Genomic DNA, 18,373 nt, shown 5'->3' on the forward strand with positions numbered 1-18,373 from the left:
GGTTTCGCGGAACTGGGCCTCGCGAATGGCCGTTATCCATCTCGTGCTCGGATCCAGTGTGAAGCCATCCATCGCTCGCCTTGCTCGATACCCCCGGAACGTCTTCTGAATTACGCGCGCAGCCTCGCTCCTCTCATCGCTCCTGTTGGACTGCAAGCTTCGCCTGCTCTCCTGGTGTGATCTGCGCTTCTGTTCCTTGGTTCTTTGCCTGATCTGCTCCTCCTTTTCCTCCTGCACATGGGCGATGCGCTCAAACTGTTCGCGGGAGGGCGGTATCAGCGAGTCCAGGTACTGCTGCGATTTGGCCGAAGACGAGGTGAGGGTGGAGTAGCTCGAGTTGAAGCTGGAGCTTGTGTTTCTGGAATGCATAGCTTCTGGTCGTCGTCTTTCACGTTCATACAGCGCCTGAGACCTCCCATGGGAGACGACTACTTCTGCGAGGTCGCATGTGTGGCCGGCGCCGAAAACGAAGCAGTCAAAAAGCTACCCAAGGTTGGTTGATGGTGTCAATATTCGATTTGCTAGAGTATGTCGAGCTGAAAATAAAGCTGAAAAGAAAGCTGGAGGTCGGTCTAGAGCTTCGGATTGTCCGGCAGATGCTCCGAATCTAAGAGCTGACGTTGATGTTGGTGGCAGGCTATATATCTGGCTTGGCAGCTTGGCTGAGATCACGGGCGACACTACAGGAGCGGGAAGACGGCCCTTTAAGACACTGATAAGAACTAAAAAAAGAGACTGCGGCCGGCCCTACGGGCCCAGGCAACATGTTTGATCGGACGCTGACCACCTATCAGACGGGCCCCTGAACTGGGGATTCTGTGCTGGTTGTTGATGACGGGGTGACGCAAGGACCCGAAAGCGTCGGGCCTCCATCAAACGTCCATGGCAAGGCGAGAGACGCTCCGCCTCTCGTCTGAGATCTGGAGCCATAAAGGCGGGAACTACAAAGTGCTACGAGGGCCGGATGCGCACTGGAGGAGGGCTGAAGGGAGCTGAGGCCTGGCACGGGAGTACTGTGGCATTATGACAAGGTACTGTATTATTTTCCTTTGAGAACTTACGGATCAACAGCTACCACGAGCTATTACTCAGTGATGCAGTAAGATGACGTGACGTGGGTCTATCTTTATCTTCCAAGGTCCCTGAGAGCATGGAATTAAGTAACAACGTAAACGAATCCCGGCGCCGTTGTCGTTTCTGTGAGAAGAGACGGTACGCGTACCCTTATTCTCTTGTTTCTGAGTCTTTCGTTCAAGGGAAAGAGAGGAAAGGAGATCATCTTGACACGTAGGAGAGGGTCGAGAAATAAGAGGGAAAATACTACATGAAGATGTACACACAGTCCAGCAGAACAGTGACGCGACGAGCCATCAGCCCAGCCCAGCCCCGTGCATGCGGAATCCTCCGAGAAAATCTCTTGGGAACCATCGATCTTCCACGAGTCCATGTTTGTCCCTAAAAGTCCGCTGCGCCCAGCCGAGAAGGGATTAGGGCAGGATTCCAATCATGGCGCCTCATGTTTCTCTTGTCTCTGTGTCTCGGAAATGGCACGCTCTGGGCCAAACAAAAAAAAAAAAAAAGGCTGCGGTTGGGTCCAGTAGTAGCAGTATGTACAGTAATACTTAGTGGTATTAGCGAAGAAACATGTTTGGGGCGGTGCAAGGCGGAGCGGAGCAGTGCTGGGCATGCCGATGACATGACATGGGGGAGGTCGGGGCTTTTTGTTTTCCCCCAATGACTGAATGGTATGGGGATGGACATGGAATATGAGGAGCCGCATGCAGACCTGTTTATAGTACATGTACGTTGCACTTGTATGTTCTGGAAGCGGTTTGAGGGAACAGGGCTGTGGTATGATGGGCATGGAATCAATGGACATGGTGCAGCGCGTATCGCTCAAGGGGTGAATGCATGCAGTTGTCGTCCCAGGGGTTGTAAGAACCACTGCTGTATCTGTATTCTGGTTCAAGATTCCTCATTAACATTACTATATAATACAACTGGCTGAATATCATACAGTGACATTATCATGCCAACGTTACCTACTGGATCAGCCTTGACGATGCTAATAAACACAGCTATGTACAGAGTATAATAGAACAGGTGCCCAGAATAGAACGGATACCAAAAGAGGAAAACCCTCAACGTGGTCATCGCAGTCACATCGTGCCGCTACACGCGGGCGTTCCTCTGGTGTTTCCGTCAACCCATGCGCACTTCGTTTGATCCCTTTTCCCTCTCAGATGAGACCCCGGATAAGAGGCATGATGCAAAAGAGCAATGCGTCGCGTGATTTACGCAAAGAGAAAGTCCTTGAGAACAGGCGACCCGGAGAACTCTGGGTTCAACATGATACAGCTGGTTTTGGAAGCCAAGAGCCATGTTAGTCCATGTTAGGCCGGGTAATCTCATTCGTGGAACAGCAAGTTGAGAGCACATTACTGGGGGGAAAAGCAGAAACGCAATGGAATGTCATACTTTAAAAAGTATTGCAGGCCGGCGCGGCGCTTCTCTAGAAACTTGGGGCGGAACTTGAAGATTGCGCTCTTCGGCGGGAGCTCCGGCACGGCGGCCTTGAAGTTTGGAAACGACGATGTGAGCTTTTGCCGGAAGTCGTCGAACTCGGAGTAGCGCTTTCTGATATTCATGTAGCTTCCCTATAACGCATCGTACCAAAGAGATGACTTCTGTTAGGCAATGAACCCTTATACGAAGGCGCGCACAGTTTGATGCGCCAAAGGCGTTTCGTGCAAAGAGCGGCAAAAAGGAAGGAGAAGAAAAAAAACTTACACTCAACGTCTCGACCCGGACGTTCCAGACGACGAATGCGCCAATGTTGGTGTTGCTCCCGTTGACGACAATGTAGTCGGTAATCTCCACGCTCTTGGCCCAGCACGCGCTGTTCCTGTCGTCGTCGCTCGTGTCGTTGTCGCGCAACGTTATCGGCAGGATGGACTCGGCGGACAAGTTGGAGGCGGTGCGCTGGTGCGCAAAGGCGTGAGGCCAGTACGGTGGCGGCGAGGCGATGGAGCTCGGCGAAGTCGTCGCGGTGCGCAGCGCTTCCTCGCCGCCGTCGACGGCGTTGTTGGCTTGGCTGGCTGCTTGTTCTCGCGAGAGGCTGTCGTCGTCTCTGGAACTGTTAAGCTGCGTATCCAGCCTGCTCAAGGCGCGACTCGGCGCTGCTGCTGCCGTTGCGCCAGACTCGGCGGCCGCCGCCGGCTGTGGCCCTGTCTCGCTCGTCGTCAACTCGCTTGGCGCATGGTCCTCGTCTACAGCCGGCGCCATTCAGCCATGTGTAGGGGAAGGCAATCGCAAATTGCTCGCGTGGCTATCGATCGAGGTTTGCCGTCTTTGATACTGAATCGGAGCTAGCAGCCCTGTCGTGCTCTGGAAAAGTTCTCGGGATCCCTTGGCAGGAAATGGGTTTGCGCGCGGGACTTGTCAAGGGCCGGGTTCGGGAGATGCGAAAGGAAATGAGGCTCGTAGCAGCGGGAGGGCCGGGCTGTCCGAGTTCGATGCCGTGGATGGACTGGATGGAAGTGAGAGAAGCTGGCGGCTGCAGATGGAAGAGGTCAATCACCGGGAAGGTCTAGAAGGGACGACGTCTTCTGGAATTGGTGGCCTACCGCTCGCTACTGTATCTTACACGGCCTCCAGCTGGCGAGCAAACATGAATGGCCCGGTAGTCCGGCAGAGTGGCGTAATGACTAGGAATCCCACACGGCAGCTAAAACCTGCCACGACGTGGGGTCATGTTTGGTCGGGAACAAAACACCAAAGGCCGTTACGCTGTGACGTAGTGAGATCGGTCTAACTACTTAGGTACCTCAGGTAGGCATCTTAGAACATGGCCTACATAGAGTGCCCGGTACTGGAGTGACGGCAACCTTTTTGTATGTTCATCATACTAATCACAACACGGTAACGGGCAATTGTGCATGCGGAAGGCTTTGGCTTCATCACAACTGCAAGACATGCCTTGGGAGCTCCACAGCATCAATCTCCATGCTGTGGAATCCATGGCCAGGAGCCCATGTGGCAGATTCCAGATTCGCAGCCAAGGAGCGGCTATCGACAGCCTCAGGGGCCTGTGGAGCGACATGCCTTTTGCACGGTTTCTTTTCTGGGTAAATCGTAGAGTTAGTTGGAACCAGATGTGCGGTTCTATCGTAATCTGGCCGTTTGCACGTACCACTGGTGCATGACTTGGTGCCGATGCTTCAGGTCTAGTTGAGACGGTGCCTTTTTTATCGGCTACATGTACGTACGCATCATCTGGTCAAGGTCTATGAGTTGCCCCTGTCAGGCAGGAGTATACATGAATTATTGTTGCTTCAAGTGCTGGCGCAGGATGATACTATCTCACTCCGTTCTGTGGAAGCGGAGATTTCTCCCTGCACTGGCTATCGAGGGCCATCCTGATGATGATGCTGCCCATCGGAAAGTGTACCATGGGTGGGAGGGGTTGAGGTCACGGCTTCCTCGGGATTGAGCCGTGATCTCAACCCCCCAGAGAAGAATAGGCTACGTGCACAAGTACGAGTATGCACTTTTGTTCGCAGCCAACGATGATCGCGCCGCTTGCCATGTATGTAGGTTGCCGGGCCGGTGTCCAATGCCGTCGTCTCATGGCAAAAGGAGCGCTCAACCTCGATCAGATCGGTGAATCGGAGCCTGACGTTGCAGACACTCGTATTGGCATTTTACCACGCCAATCGTTTCTGCTCGATCTGCCCGTGCATGAAAAGGCGATGGGCACGAACAGTATCTTCAAAGAGACCTACAGAGTCCGAGTGAATCAGCCATCTCTATGGCGGTGCCGATGAGCCAGCTCTCTTCACTCCATCTCCGGTACTATCAGATGGACAATGGCTGGTTGGCTCGACTGCCGTGGCAAACTGAAGGCTCTTCCGATGGTCAATCCGAGGAAGCATCGCATGCCTTATCGCTTCAGAGCCGTAACACACCGTTGAAGAGCGAGATACTGCTTGGTACGATATGGACGGTCTGCCAAGGTTGACAGCTGTTCGACTGGTGTTCCACGCTGGCTGTCACCTACATGTAGTCATTGCTGTCTCCCCATGGAATAATGATCCGTCTGGATGTACAGCAGCAGTCGATTCTGCATGCTGATGCCTGTCGCCACTATCTCTCTATAGTACTCGTACAGGTACGCGTACGAGGCAGCCAGAGCAGATGACCCAATCGCAATCATACGAGTATTCTGGTGATCTGTGCTGAACAGCCAACAGTAGCCGTGCAGCGTTGGTCGACAACTGCTCGCTGCGCGGCCGAGACACGACCGTATCGAACTTTGGACAAAGGGAGTACGCTCCGTTCCATCCACAGCAGAGGCCATCGGGCAGATGCCGATGCTCTCACCGTCTGTTGACCGTTCAAGAGAGGCATCTAATAGTACCTGTAGAAGCATTGAAAATGTAAATCATCTGCACCTCGTAATCCGTATCCATGCCATACTACTCGTAAAATCCTGCCGTCTCGACTCCGATACGGTGTGAGGCTTGCCTTGGCACACAACGGAACCCGCAGAAGTCGGTAGAACCGACAGAGTCAGTAACGTGCATCAACAGTCCGGCTATTCGTTGCTTGGAAGCTCGGAGATGATCGTCGCCTGATGTGATGGAAAATCAGCGTTCCAATTTCATTCCCCACACAACGGTTCTAAACGGGGGACCCTCTTTATAACGCTCATTCGCGAATCGTCGTGCTGGTTCCAACCTCGTCCCTCCAATTTGGCTTTTGCCCCAGATTCTCAGATCTGCAAGGCCAAGCTTTTGCATGCCGGCGGTGGGCATTGATCTCTCTCTCTCTCTCTCTGCTCTCTCATGCCGTCGTCTGTACAGGGAGGTATACAGGGACTATGTATGCGTGCGTGTACGAGCCGGTGCTGCCTTGAGCAGGAGCGCTCAGTTTTGTACCCCGAGCCTTGCCTCCATCTCACGATGCCGGGGACGCTGGGTGGATGCTCATGGAAGCACTCGAACGGGGCCGTCTGTGCTCCGTCAGGCCCCCATGCAACGAAACCGAAGCCATATTTGCGCAGGAATGACACCGAGCAACCAACTGCCCTCTTGGGCAGGGAGGAGGAATGGAGCCCTGGCCGGGATGCCTGTCTGACAGGTCATGTACAGCCCTTGTAGCTCGTCGACTCCGAAGGCGGCCTTCCGGTACTTTCGAGCCTCAACAATACACATGAGTACCACTGCACCGAAGCAATAATTGCACTCGGACCCCTAACAGGGCCGGGGAAGATGAAGCCTCATTCGAGATTCAGATACGTATCGTTCTCGTACGGTAATGAAGCATAAACTCGTGCTTGGTACATCAATCCGCATGATATACATACAAGCCCCCCTTCGCATCGCCAGGACTCTTTTGCAATGTTACAGGTAGTATGATGATCGCGGCCTGGATTTGTCGGTGGATCTCCCCACGAATGTGACCGTTCAGGCCCGAAGAGACGGCGGCATTCCTCGCGCATCTGTCTACGATATCAACGGCTTCGAGACTGCCTCCTCCCAGGCTGCTTTGTTAGTGTGCGGAGAACGCGGAGCATTTTCGCCTGCCTTTTGTATCGAATGTGCCTACTGGCCGCAAGTGTCTGCATAAGGGCGATTCTGTAGCTCCCGTCTCCGTTTGCATGCATAACAGAATACGAAGGGGGGCCACTGATACGGCGCAGAATGGATGGGTGGCTCTCTCTCTCGACTCCCTCGTCAACGAGCAAGCGGAGAATCCTGGCTCGATGGAACGACAAGCTCAAGCGCAGGCTCAACTCAACTGCCTACCAACGTTGGCTAGTGGGCTCGTAATATTGGATCCCCGTCGACTTTTGCCAGCGGATGGATGAGTCCGCCCGAGGAGCTGCACGATATTACCATCGGGTTATGGGATGGACTGAATGAGAGTCGCCAGCGTCGGACAGCAGGACAGCAGAGTCAACACTTCTTTTAATGGGAATTCGCAAAGGGAGAGCACTGGCTGACTGCGCTCAACGCCATTGGCAGAGCCAAACCGTTTCGTGCCCTTTTTTCCCACCTCCCAAGAGCGAGAGTAAGACGCTTGGTTCATTTCCCAGCGCGCCTGGAAGCTCATAAAAGGGGGGGAGAAGAAGCTACATGTAATAAGCTCGGATCTTTCCACTAGCGAAGACGCGCTACTGCTGCGCACTAGCGGGCAATTTGACGACGGGATGGGCGAATTGTTGTTTCTTGTAGCTTTTTGAGCCCCCCGTACCGCCAAAGGTCCTGTACCCTGTCGAACGTTGTTTTGCTCTGTGTACGGAGTAAACGTTAAACGATGATACTTCGTAAATGGCTGCTCTTCGGTCACCACTTGGTGCAAAGCTTACCAGCAATTGAGTGCGAGGGTGCAGTAGCAGCGCCGCTAGATCGAGCTCCAGATGCAACCTGACGAGGTACCGCTGCTTGTTAGTACGGCACTATCACGACTCGCGGCATCGCTTCGTCTCTTCCATCCATCCCTCTTTTACATACACCTCCATTGCAACGGTCAAGTATACACACAATGTGAGACCCAGGGGCCCCGTTTGCGCTGTCCAGACGGTGGCCTGTGGAGGGCAGGCAACACGAACCGGAGCTAGCCTGATACTGAAGCTGGCCGTTTGTGCATCCATCCGGCTTGATAGGGAACAGCTTTCGAGCTGGGGCCCGTGGACAGCCTCCTGGTCTCGCTTCCCACCCGCCCTGGTCAACTCTGGTCCTTCTGGAGACATTCTGACCCGGACCTCCGTCGCCTCCGCCGGCCAGCTCATAAAAGTGCCAGGTGCTTTTTCTCGCCGCCTGCCTCCTTCTTGATCCTGTCCTGCTTCTGCTTTCTTCTCTCGCCGCCGCTGCCATCTCTGTCGTTCACGAGTCGTTCGTTCGAGCTCCTTCTCCGTCAATCCCAGTCTCTCGCTTCTGGATCCGCAATTCATTCTTCTGCGGCTGCCGGTCGTTTACCTAATCTGTGAGTCCTGCCTGAGCTGCTTCCTCTGTCCTTGATGGTTCTCTCCTCTCTCCTCCTCTCCTGTCTTCATAACCCCGTGGACAAGCATACAATTGTGTCGCTGCAGACTGCATCACTAACACCGCTCCGCGACAGTCTCTCCCAGCATCGTTTGGTCTACACCATCACGAAGCGCGTCTCCTCCTCGACATCAATAATACCACATACAATAGTCAAGATGGTGTCCTTCAAGTCACTTCTCGTCACCGCCACCTTGGCTGCTGTCTCGATAGCTAAGGACTACTACATCGACCCCGATAGTGTTCCTTTGTCAACAAGACGTGAGATATAGACTCGTCCGCCGAGGCAGCTCTGGAATGCTAACATGGAGGGATGCAGAGAACTGGTGCAACTCGGAGACGTCGACGTGCCCCCTCATCTGCCAGCAGACTACCAGCAAACCGACCCTGGTCAACGAGTGCAATCCTGTACGTCAACTGAACTTCTGACTGCGCGTGTACTGCGCTCATGCTGACGATATCTCTGCCAGAAAACGTTGAGCTATGGCTGTCTCTGCGGTGACAACAAGCAGCCTAATGTGTCCGAATACACCCTGACGCTGCCCTTCTTCATCTGCCAAGAATACGTCGTCCAGTGCCGAACCAACTGCGGATCAGACAACACGTGTGCTTCTAACTGTGCCGAGGAGAACCCTTGCGGTGCCACTGATCCCAAGCGGTACAACGCGACGTCCACTGCTACGACGACATCCGCCGAGGCCACCTCTACCACGGCAGGCCCCGACACCATCTTCACCGGTACCCCCGGCGGAGGAAGCAGCAGCAGCAGCGGCAAGGGCAAGTCGATGGCAGCCCCCGTGGTTGAGGTTGGACGAGCCTACGGACTGGCTGTTCTCTTCGGCAGCATGTTTGTTGGATTTGCTATGCTGTAAGGCGGGGGTGTCTGAAGGAGACTGGAGTCGTGCGATTGAGCAAACCGCTAGAGTGCTCGGGACGATCGCTCATGGTGGTTGGTTGGTTTGGTTATTCATCGGAGCGCGCATTTTACATTTGAGCACCTTGACGTTCTCATTATACGTACGGGATCAAGTTGGGCTATGGGATCAATTACTTATTAATACTTTTGCATGCCGGTTTTGATACGATACAATTGATACGTTTATAATAGCTTGCTGCCTTACTCAGTCCTCTGGTGTCTACCCTGATCTTTGGACGTTGATCCCCCACATGATTTGCTGCCATACCTTCCAAGTTACCTTAGCAGGGTGGATTGGGGGCGGGAAACCGTTGCGATTTAGCCTACGCGGTTTATCTTGCATTGGATTGAATGCATGGTGCGAGTTCTATCTCGCACATGTGAGCTTTTTGTTGAGATTTGGCACATGATGCTTCCGGGATCACGCGATCGTTTTCAGATACTGTTTGACATCATGGCGAGGGAGAGGCTCGATGCAGCTGCAATATCGATGTGCGCTGTCTGTCTCGAGGGGACCTTTTGCAGGGTTTACGTGCATATTGGCGGGATAAGGTAGCCGTAGCTGTAGCTACAGGGAGGAAGCTTGCCGATTCACCGATGAAAGAACAGATGCGGCTACAGACAGATTGGGGTGTATTCAGCCGACATTCTAGTCTACTCGCCCGAGGGATCGTAATGAGGACGATTGTGTAACATGACGTCTTCTGCTCTTCCTAGGTAGGTATTTACTCTTACCCTTTGCCCTATTGTAACTTGTCTTGCGTAGATGATCGCTTATCACCCTTCGTGGTCCAGTATGGTGTCACGGGATTTCGGTGCAACATCACCCGCAAACTCTCATTACGTCGCCAGCATTAATATGTCTACTACTAAGGTACCTCCTACTCCGGTACTGACATGACATAGCGCTTCCTGCCGGCTCATCGATCCGGCGTGGCCAACATCACACTACCCGTTAGCACCTGTGATACCAAAATGACTCAATGACATCGCGTCTCCATCAAGTGAGTGAAGTAGACGTGCCTTGCAGTTCCCAACAACTCACAGCGTCTCACAAAGTACCGCTACTAAGTAGGACAGCCGAGCGCCAGAAGTCGGGAGATTGGACCAAAGCTACTCCGTACATGCACTGCACTTCAATGGCTGGCTTTCACGTGCTGACGACAACCATCCACTGGCAGATTGCGCAGAGCGGGGCCCGCCCGAACGATTCCCCCAATTAGGCGAGCCGTGGAAGCTCTCCAGCAGCTCTTTGGGGGCTTCTCGGGCCTTGTAGCGCCTCCAGCTCAGGGGACTGGGACGGGTTTAGCGGTCCAGAGGCCCACGGGCAGATTTTCCGAGGCTCTTTAGCAGGGGTCCGAGGACCACAAACCGTCCCTCCTCATGCACGCCTCCCAACGAAACCAGACTCTTGGTCACTTGGACGACCAGGAAAAAAAAAAATTCTTGTCTGAGGTTTGCGCAAGTCTAGGACGCACGGGAGCAAGGAAGTAACCTGCTCGTACTAGTTCTTCCCGCAGAGACAAACCTGGGAGCAACCGCAGAGGCTCCCCCCTTGGCGCCGGTTCCTTGTGTCCTCTTTTAAAAAGAAAGCTCCTACCTCCCCTCTGGGCCCCCGGCCTTGCCCCCCCTCTACGATGTCCAGCAACACGCTGCCATTGCACCAAGGCGACATTACCTCCACACGAGGTGGTGGCAGTATGGCTCCTAACACAAGTAAGCCGAGATTCTCTTCTGAAGCTGGGGGGTGGGAAAAAGGGTGTCCTGCTTCGTTTCGATGGGGTCGTGGCCGAGTGGCGGCGCTATCGAAATGACAGCTAGAGGGCATCGCCTCTTTCTCCCTTCCCATCCCTATACTCTGGCGGTGGCTAACCCGGAATCGGTGGACTTAGAGCAGGCTGTGGCCGAGTGCATTTCGGACGATGCCCTGATCCATCTCAAGACGTACAAGTACTCGAGCGTCGATAAATCACCAGTATCGAAATACATCTTGGGTCCTTGGGTATGGCCTCACCGATCGAACCACCCCCTCGCTTCCGCATGACGTTGCCCGTCGACGCTGTTCTGCCCCTCCTCACGACGACGGCACAGCAATGCAAGATACGATAGAATCAAATTGGTAGCTAACGGAATTCGCTCTGCAGTGGAATGCCTTCGTCGAAGTGTTGCCGCTATGGCTCGCGCCCAACATGGTCACCCTTTTGGGCTTCTTCTTCATCCTCTTCAACGTCGCGTTGATGGTCATCTATGTGCCCGACTTGGTGGGACCCGTACGTCACCGAGACTCAGCCGCGTGCGTCTCACTATTGCTGACAGAGGAACACTGTGCAGGCACCGTCATGGCTATACTTTAGCTTTGCGTTCGGCCTCTTCATGTACCAGACGATGGACAATGTCGACGGGAAACAGGCGAGAAGGACCGGGACCTCGAGCGGTTTGGGCGAGCTCTTCGACCACGGCATCGATTCGCTCAACTGCACGCTCGCCAGTTTGCTCGAGACGGCCGCCATGGGACTGGGCACCTCGCCCTCAGGTGTCTTCACGGCACTTGTCCCATGCCTCCCCATGTTCTTTTCGACGTGGGAGACGTACCACACCCACACCCTATACCTCGGTTTCTTCAACGGCCCTACCGAAGGCCTCCTCATTGCCTGCGGTATCATGATCGTCTCTGGAATCTACGGACCTGATGTTTTCACGAAACCTTTGGCACACATCTGGGGCGACCATTTGGAGGGAGTGGCTCATCTTATTGGAGATGTGTCTTTCCGGGATATCTGGGTTGGCATGTTGATCCTGCTGCTGGTTACTTGCCACATCCCCTTCTGCGTCCTCAACGTTGCCCGTGCGCGCCGAGCAAAGAACCTCCCCGTTCTCCCCGTCTTCTTCGAGTGGATTCCGATGGCCGTCTTCACCATCTGCATTGGCGCCTGGGTCTTTTCGCCCTACAGCGCGCTCATGAGAGACAACCACCTTGTCCTCTTCTGCTTCACCATGTCCTTTGTGTTCGGACGCTTGACGACCAAGATGATCCTGGCGCACTTGACCCGCCAGCCATTCCCGTACTGGACTGTCATGCTGACCCCGCTGGTTGGCGGTGCCGTCCTCGGGAACCTTCCGCGCATCGGCCTACCCCAGATCAGCCCCGAACTCGAGCTGTTCTACCTGTGGGCCTATTTTGTCTTCTCAGTGGTGGTCTACTTCCGCTGGGCCTACCTGGTGATCACCAGCATCTGCAACTTTCTGGGCATCAACGCTCTCACCATTCCCAAGGAGAAGCAGATGGCCAACAAGATGGCTGCCCGAGCCGCCACCAAGCTGCATTAACTGCGTATTATTGGATCACCATCTCGAACATCAAGAGGAGACTTGATACTTTACGCCCTTTCCGTTTCACTTTCAGTTTGTGTACTTTTCATTCTTGCTCCTCAACACAAATAATGCCCTCATGAACCAAAGTTAGAGACTTTTGATTTGGGACGAGGATTTCAACACCCCGGTGGCAGGGTAGGCTTCAACAGGGAGAAGCAAGAGAAAGCCGGGTGACTCGGCAAGATTTCGACTAGAAGATATGGGACACATGCACATAGAGATGGAAAGATGAGTCTGTTTGGAGCCCGCTCGGTGCACGACGCGCACGGCTGACTTGGCGTTTGGATGGTGCTTTACGCTTTTGTATCATGAGATTGCTCTGGCCGTTCTTGTGTTCCGGGCCATGATGGGCGATGTGTAATATTCCTACTCGGTATTCCTATTAATACGGGGCTATATATAGATTCCGCAGCACGATTAGGCGTCATTGTTTGATCAATCAACACTTTCGACATGTATGGGATGTTTTCAAGAGAACTGGGGTGTCTTATGTCTGAACATGAATTCGCAGTCGGGTTGAGAGCAAGGCATCCATCGACTTGAAGAATTCAAAAGTCCATACCAACTATTCGAGACCTCTCATCAAGCCCCCTTAAGCCACATACCGGCTAAACACGTTGATGAAGGGAGGTTCGAAATAGCGGCTCAACAAAAGCCCAGGAACAAGGGTCAACGTTCCAGGGGCCTCCGTAATGCGGTTTAGCGGGGGGGTTGATCCCGCAGTGGCCACGACACCCCGTTCCTCGCACGGGTCTTGCATGTGCTTTGGCTGGGGGCTAAGATAACGGGCCAGCTAGTATGTATGTATTTGGCGATAACACTTGGGACGGGACAACTTCCATTATACATGACAAGGCCCGTGAGAACTGATGTCGTTGCTGCCGAGACGATGACAGCCTCGTATTGACGCTCAACGTGTTTCTTTGCCTAGCGTCGCCGGTTCTAGTCTAGTCCTTTCTTTCTTTCTGTCTTTGTTTGTTTGTTTGCCACTTGCTTTCGGCTGCTTCTCGCATTGGGGAGATCGCGCAGATTGGCCCTGCAGGTTGGAGCCTCTCAGATCACTTATTGCCAGCGGTCCCGTGTTAGCAAAGGAAGATGCATCTCAACGTCTTGCGGGCATCCGTCGTGGTCCCGCTCCTGAGCCTGGTGGGCGCCGCTCTCGGCATCGGGACACTGACCGACGACGACCTGCGCAGCCTTCCGTCTCCCGGCCAGGACTTCGACATTCGCACCGGCAAGCTCCTGGCGCCCATCCTGATCCCGCGCGTGCCCGGGACCGAAGGCCAGGCCAAGACGCAGCGGCACTTTGTCGACTTCTTCCAGACCAACCTGCCCGACTGGGAGGTGCTATGGCAGAACTCGACCTCCAAGACGCCGGCGACGGGCGACAAGGAGATTCCGTTTGCGAACCTCATCCTGCGCCGCGACCCGCCGGGGTACGCCAAGGGCGAGGTCGGGCGGCTGACGCTGGTGGCGCATTACGACAGCAAGGTCGAGCCCAAGGACTTCATCGGGGCGACGGACAGCGCGGCGCCGTGCGCGATGCTGATGCACGTCGCGAGGAGCATCGACGGGGCGCTCAAGGCCAAGTGGGCTGCCATGAAGGCCAGCGGCGAGCTGGATGCCGGCTTGGAGCCCGGGGTTGGGGTGCAGATTCTCTTGCTGGATGGGGAGGAGGCGTTTGTGCACTGGACGCAGACGGACTCGCTGTATGGGGCAAGGTAAGGGCATTGCATTTGCTGTTTTAACTATCTGCATTGAGGGGGATCGCAGCACTGACAGCTTCTCTCTAGATCATTGGCTGAGACGTGGGAATCGGAGTTTCATGAATCCATGTCGACATACAAGACGCCGCTGCACTCCATCAGCCTCTTCGTCCTCTTGGATCTTCTCGGATCGGCCAATCCCCATGTGCCGTCCTACTTCTTGACCACCCACTGGGCGTACAGGAACATGGCGGCGCTGGAGAAGCGCATGCGAGACCTGGGACTGCTCGAGTCCAACGTCACCCGCCCATTCCTGCCGGACGCCCACAAGCGACCCAACCAGTTCGGCTACGGAGGCATCGAAGACGACCATATCCCCTTCCTCCGGCGAGGCGTCGACATCCTCCACCTGATCCCCACGCCGTTTCCTGACGTGTGGCACACGATGGCGGATGACGGCGAGCACCTCGACATGCCGACTGTGATGGACTGGACGAAGCTTGTTCTGGCCTTTACGGCGGAGTGGATGGATTTGTCGGGCCATTTCCCCAAGGCGGCGGCTACGAAGGACAAGAGGAGCGAGACGACGCTGGAGCCGAGCCTGCGGACAGAATTATGACTCCGTTGGGGGAGAATGTTATGATTGAAATGAGACTCCCGAGCGATCGAAAGCCGGAGAATACGACTTTGTTGAGGCAGAACCTGTGACTACGGCGAAGCCAGCATTGCATAGAACGTTGCCATGTACATATATCTATAGGTATATATCGTTGCTAAAAGTAACATTATTATGAAGCATTCTTCAACGCAATTCATCAATGCAACAAGGCATCGTCTTCTCCAACTCCCACAAGATATACAGTGCGGATCTTACAGTACCTATCGTCGCATGCACAGTGCAGATTACCTGCAGCCAGCCAATTGCAGACCCCACCCGGCGACTCAACACGTAACCTTTAGCACCAAAAGCTCCATCTAAGCTGTCTGTCATCTTTGGGGAACTGGAGCATCGCATCTTCCCAACCTTCGCACCAACCGCCCGCCTTGCCCACCATGCGATTCTCCGTGGCCTCGACCGTTTTGGCGCTCGCCAGCATCGCCTCCGCTGCGTCCTCGTGGACTTTCTCAGACGGGACCGTCCAGGTGACCTCGAAAGCCGGCAACGATGCGGTAGCCAAGTGAGCTTTCCCTTGATGCCGGGACGGAGAGCTTCTGCTTTGGTTGCGTTTCCTAGCCCTACGGCACTTTTGTCCTCTTTCTTTTTGCAGATTAGCTTGGGACTTTGAACAGTTGTACTGATACAATTGGAAATCTAGATTTTCCGGCGTTGATCGAGTACAGAATACGCTTACCCTGGGCCACCAGGACAAGCTCAAGGTGACGCTCACGACAAAGGAGGGCTCCAAGGCGAAGCGGCCGCACCAAGCGTTCCTGGTCGTGAAGGAGGCGTCTGGTCTGGAAGCGCCCTTCCCGCTGACCGTGAAGGAGTCTGGAAAGGGAACAGTTGAAATTGTACGCGGGAGCCCCCCACGAAGAGACGAAACAATCGGCTTGACAAACGAAACAACTAATACCGAGGATATAGACTCAGAAAGACCTTCCCGTCCAATTGCTCCTATCCCAGGAGCCCCTCGAAGCCAGTCTCGTCCTGGGATCTTTTGGCTCGACCAAGGGCTCGGTTACACCTGTTTTCGACTTTGCCGTCAAGCTGGACCCGGCCACCGCTGCGCCGAAATACGAGAAGCCGCTGCGATATGGCAAGCTCGCTGAGATTCATCACATCTTTCGGGCCGATCCTAAGAACCCTCCCAAGATCGTCTCGCTTGCATTCTCCCTTGCCGTGCTAGCTTCTATCCCGGCCCTGTTCATCGGCGTACGTTTTTCTCTGGCTCCTCAATGGGAACATGACCAATGAGAAGAATGGATATGCTAACTGATCATCAGTGGTTCGCCATTGGAGGCAACTTTGCCCATGCGCAAAAGGCTCTGAGCAGCGCTCCCATCTCGCACGCTGTTTTCTTCGGATCGATCATTGCGATGGAGGGTGTCTTCTTCCTCTACTACACCAAGTGGAACTTGTTCCAGACTCTGCCGGCGATTGGCGCTGTGGGAGTTGCCGCCTTCTTGAGCGGAACCAAGGCTTTGGGAGAGGTTCAGCGCCGGCGATTGGCTGGTGAGAGGTGAGGATCATGAAGAGCATGGCGGGCAACGAAAAAAAAAACGGAGTTGGAGGATGATGGCGAAGGCTATTGCCTCGGTCTGTTAAAGCAACTGGACTAGAATATCTAGCAGCCTCGCCTGGCTGAAAAGGGCTATTGGCATCTGGCGACACGCGAATTGCGTCTTTCGACGACATGGAATTTGACAACCTACGAAGACAGTTGTCACGATGATGTAAGACTGAATGTATTCTAGCATAGACGAGCAGGCATCGCGTAACAAAAATGAGTTGCATCATGAAGAATGACTGATCAGATGCTCTCGGACATTTCCAGCATGCCGAGGCCCAACCGCGAATGACGTTACGTATGGGTGATGATGTCAGCAGCTTTGACCTCCAACCTCACGGGATGCCGGCCCTTTTCGTCGTCAACTGCCAATTCCATCTGTTCTTGGGCTAATCGTACAGTCTTTCTGAGAAGCTTTACATTCGGGCGATTTCCCTTTGCATGATTAATTAATTTTGTCGTTCTGACCTCGTGCCTACATACCTCAGGTGGATATAGAGCGCCACCTTTGCCACAAGTACTCAGTTGGAGAAGTCGTTCCTCCAACTGTCTTCAAAGATTCCAATCTCTTTGATAATCAGTTCGCCGGAGCGCCTTAAGACATCTTACGAACACAATGCAAGTTCCCTCTGTCTCTTTCAAAATACAAGCCCTTCACGCATTGTTTACCCAGTGTGAGCGAGTGTAACGGAGTGTTTTTGTTGGTGACACGCCGTTTGTCGTGTGTCTCACTGATAGCTTCGTTGTGTCGCTTACATCAAACATCTTACTCTACAACACTCTTGTTTCTCAACTTAATCTTTGCAGCTTTTGTCGTCATTGTCGTTGATGAGACATGGTTCGTGGAGACTAATGCCGGATGATTGCAGGGCGTTTATAAGACCGACTGCGGAGGAGACAATCAAGCATCCGGCGTATCCTTCGGTGATATGGGCCCTGGAACCTCATCAGAGAGGCGTCGTTGAGGCTGCCAACGGGCGAGGCGGGCCGGTGAAGATCTCTTGGGAGATTCACGGCGATGGACCGACTAAACTTGTGGTATGTTCTTGTGCATTTTTTACCCATGCTCTCTGCACTGCGAGTTTTGATCGTCTTTCCTTGTACCAAAAGCCAATGGTGTACTCTTCTCGCTTGGAATATGCTGACGATGTGATGGGGCGTTTACAGCTCATAATGGGCCTGGCCGGCGTCAAGACCTCGTGGCAGCGCCAAACAAAGTACTTTGGCCACGACCACGGGGACAAGTACTCGGTCCTCATCCTCGACAACCGCGGCATGGGCGACAGCGACAAGCCCCTGGCGCGGTACACCACGAGCGCCATGGCGGCCGACGTCGTCGACGTGCTGGACCACGTGGGCTGGACCGCCGAGCGCGAGGTCCACGTCGTGGGCATCTCGCTCGGCGGCATGATCGCCCAGGAGGTCGCCTGCGCCATCCCGCAGCGCCTGCGCTCCCTGACGCTGGTGGCGACGACGCCGCAGTTCGAGAGCGGGCCGGCCAAGTCGTGGGGCGACGCCATCTGGGCGCGCGTGGGCTTCGTCGTGCCCAAGTCCGAGGAGCAGGGCATCGCGGACACGAGCCGCCAGCTCTTCACCAACGAGTGGCTCGCCGCGCCCGACGACGCGGCGGACCTGCCCTCGCCCAAGACGACGCCCCGGTGCGGCCCCGCGCCCGGCACGCCCGACGGGGAGTACCTCGCCTTCGACACCAACTTCCAGCGCTTCCAGGCGCAGGAGCTCTACAAGAAGCGCCAGAAGGGGTGGTTCACGCGCCAGGGGTTCCTGTGCCAGTTGATTGCCGCGGCGGGGCACCGCAAGACGGCTGCGCAGCTGCGTGCCATGGCGGATCGCGTGGGGAGGGAGAGTATCATGATTATGCACGGCACGGCGGACAACATGATTACGGTTGCCAACGGGGAGAAGCTGATCAAGTATGTTGAGCCGGGCGTGGGATTGATCGTGGAGGGCATGGGACATGCGCCGCTTATGGATCGGCCGGCGTGGTTCAATAGCGTGCTGGAGGAGCGGTTTACGGCGTGGGCGAAATTAGGATAGATAATTGTAGAGTCATAGTGTGCGTATATATGGGGAGGCAGAGACGTT

At 54.6% G+C, this 18,373-nt stretch overlaps 6 protein-coding genes across 6 annotated transcripts; 5 read left to right on the forward strand and 1 right to left on the reverse strand.

Annotated features, from left to right (window-relative positions):
- Positions 1–2,438: 2,438 nt before the first annotated feature.
- BBK36DRAFT_1191901 (Phox-like protein) lies at positions 2,439–3,340 on the reverse strand (the record flags this gene model as incomplete). The annotated part of the gene is made up of 2 exons (XM_024896742.1): positions 2,791–3,340; positions 2,439–2,657 (listed from the first exon to the last, which is right to left on the reverse strand). Exons 1-2 carry the CDS (start codon positions 3,283–3,285, stop codon positions 2,439–2,441), a joined length of 714 nt encoding a protein of 237 aa, XP_024752092.1. The 5' UTR covers positions 3,286–3,340.
- A 4,866-nt stretch (positions 3,341–8,206) lies between these two features.
- On the forward strand, positions 8,207–8,920 carry BBK36DRAFT_17796 (hypothetical protein; the record flags this gene model as incomplete). The annotated part of the gene is made up of 3 exons (XM_024897846.1): positions 8,207–8,309; positions 8,368–8,456; positions 8,519–8,920. The coding sequence occupies 3 exons, from the start codon at positions 8,207–8,209 to the stop codon at positions 8,918–8,920; spliced, it is 594 nt and encodes a 197-aa protein (XP_024752093.1).
- A 1,681-nt stretch (positions 8,921–10,601) lies between these two features.
- BBK36DRAFT_1112999 (Choline/ethanolaminephosphotransferase) lies at positions 10,602–12,291 on the forward strand (the record flags this gene model as incomplete). Its single annotated transcript, XM_024889862.1, has 4 exons — positions 10,602–10,680; positions 10,857–10,966; positions 11,109–11,234; positions 11,296–12,291. The coding sequence occupies 4 exons, from the start codon at positions 10,602–10,604 to the stop codon at positions 12,289–12,291; spliced, it is 1,311 nt and encodes a 436-aa protein (XP_024752094.1).
- A 1,009-nt stretch (positions 12,292–13,300) lies between these two features.
- BBK36DRAFT_1134552 (hypothetical protein) lies at positions 13,301–14,730 on the forward strand. The gene is given in 4 exon segments (XM_024892348.1): positions 13,301–13,407; positions 13,423–14,057; positions 14,130–14,693; positions 14,706–14,730. 2 exon segments carry the CDS (start codon positions 13,432–13,434, stop codon positions 14,659–14,661), a joined length of 1,158 nt encoding a protein of 385 aa, XP_024752095.1. The 5' UTR covers positions 13,301–13,407; positions 13,423–13,431; the 3' UTR covers positions 14,662–14,693; positions 14,706–14,730.
- Positions 14,731–15,095: 365 nt separating this feature from the next.
- BBK36DRAFT_1191910 (hypothetical protein) lies at positions 15,096–16,226 on the forward strand (the record flags this gene model as incomplete). The annotated part of the gene is made up of 4 exons (XM_024896743.1): positions 15,096–15,220; positions 15,359–15,554; positions 15,628–15,915; positions 15,987–16,226. 4 exons carry the CDS (start codon positions 15,096–15,098, stop codon positions 16,224–16,226), a joined length of 849 nt encoding a protein of 282 aa, XP_024752096.1.
- A 660-nt stretch (positions 16,227–16,886) lies between these two features.
- BBK36DRAFT_1207102 (alpha/beta-hydrolase) lies at positions 16,887–18,325 on the forward strand (the record flags this gene model as incomplete). The annotated part of the gene is made up of 3 exons (XM_024897374.1): positions 16,887–16,954; positions 17,152–17,308; positions 17,438–18,325. 3 exons carry the CDS (start codon positions 16,887–16,889, stop codon positions 18,323–18,325), a joined length of 1,113 nt encoding a protein of 370 aa, XP_024752097.1.
- Positions 18,326–18,373: the final 48 nt, after the last annotated feature.

Source organism: Trichoderma citrinoviride (assembly GCF_003025115.1).
Source record: "Trichoderma citrinoviride strain TUCIM 6016 unplaced genomic scaffold BBK36scaffold_3, whole genome shotgun sequence".
Classification (NCBI taxonomy): Eukaryota; Fungi; Ascomycota; class Sordariomycetes; order Hypocreales; family Hypocreaceae; genus Trichoderma; species Trichoderma citrinoviride.

Excerpts from the sequence above, each read along its gene's own strand:
- BBK36DRAFT_1134552 (XM_024892348.1), top strand. The coding sequence starts at position 13,432 with ATGCATCTCAACGTCTTGCGGGCATCCGTCGTGGTCCCGCTCCTGAGC. Across the intron at positions 14,058-14,129 it reads GACTCGCTGTATGGGGCAAG|ATCATTGGCTGAGACGTGGG; the intron begins GTAAGGGCATTG and ends GCTTCTCTCTAG.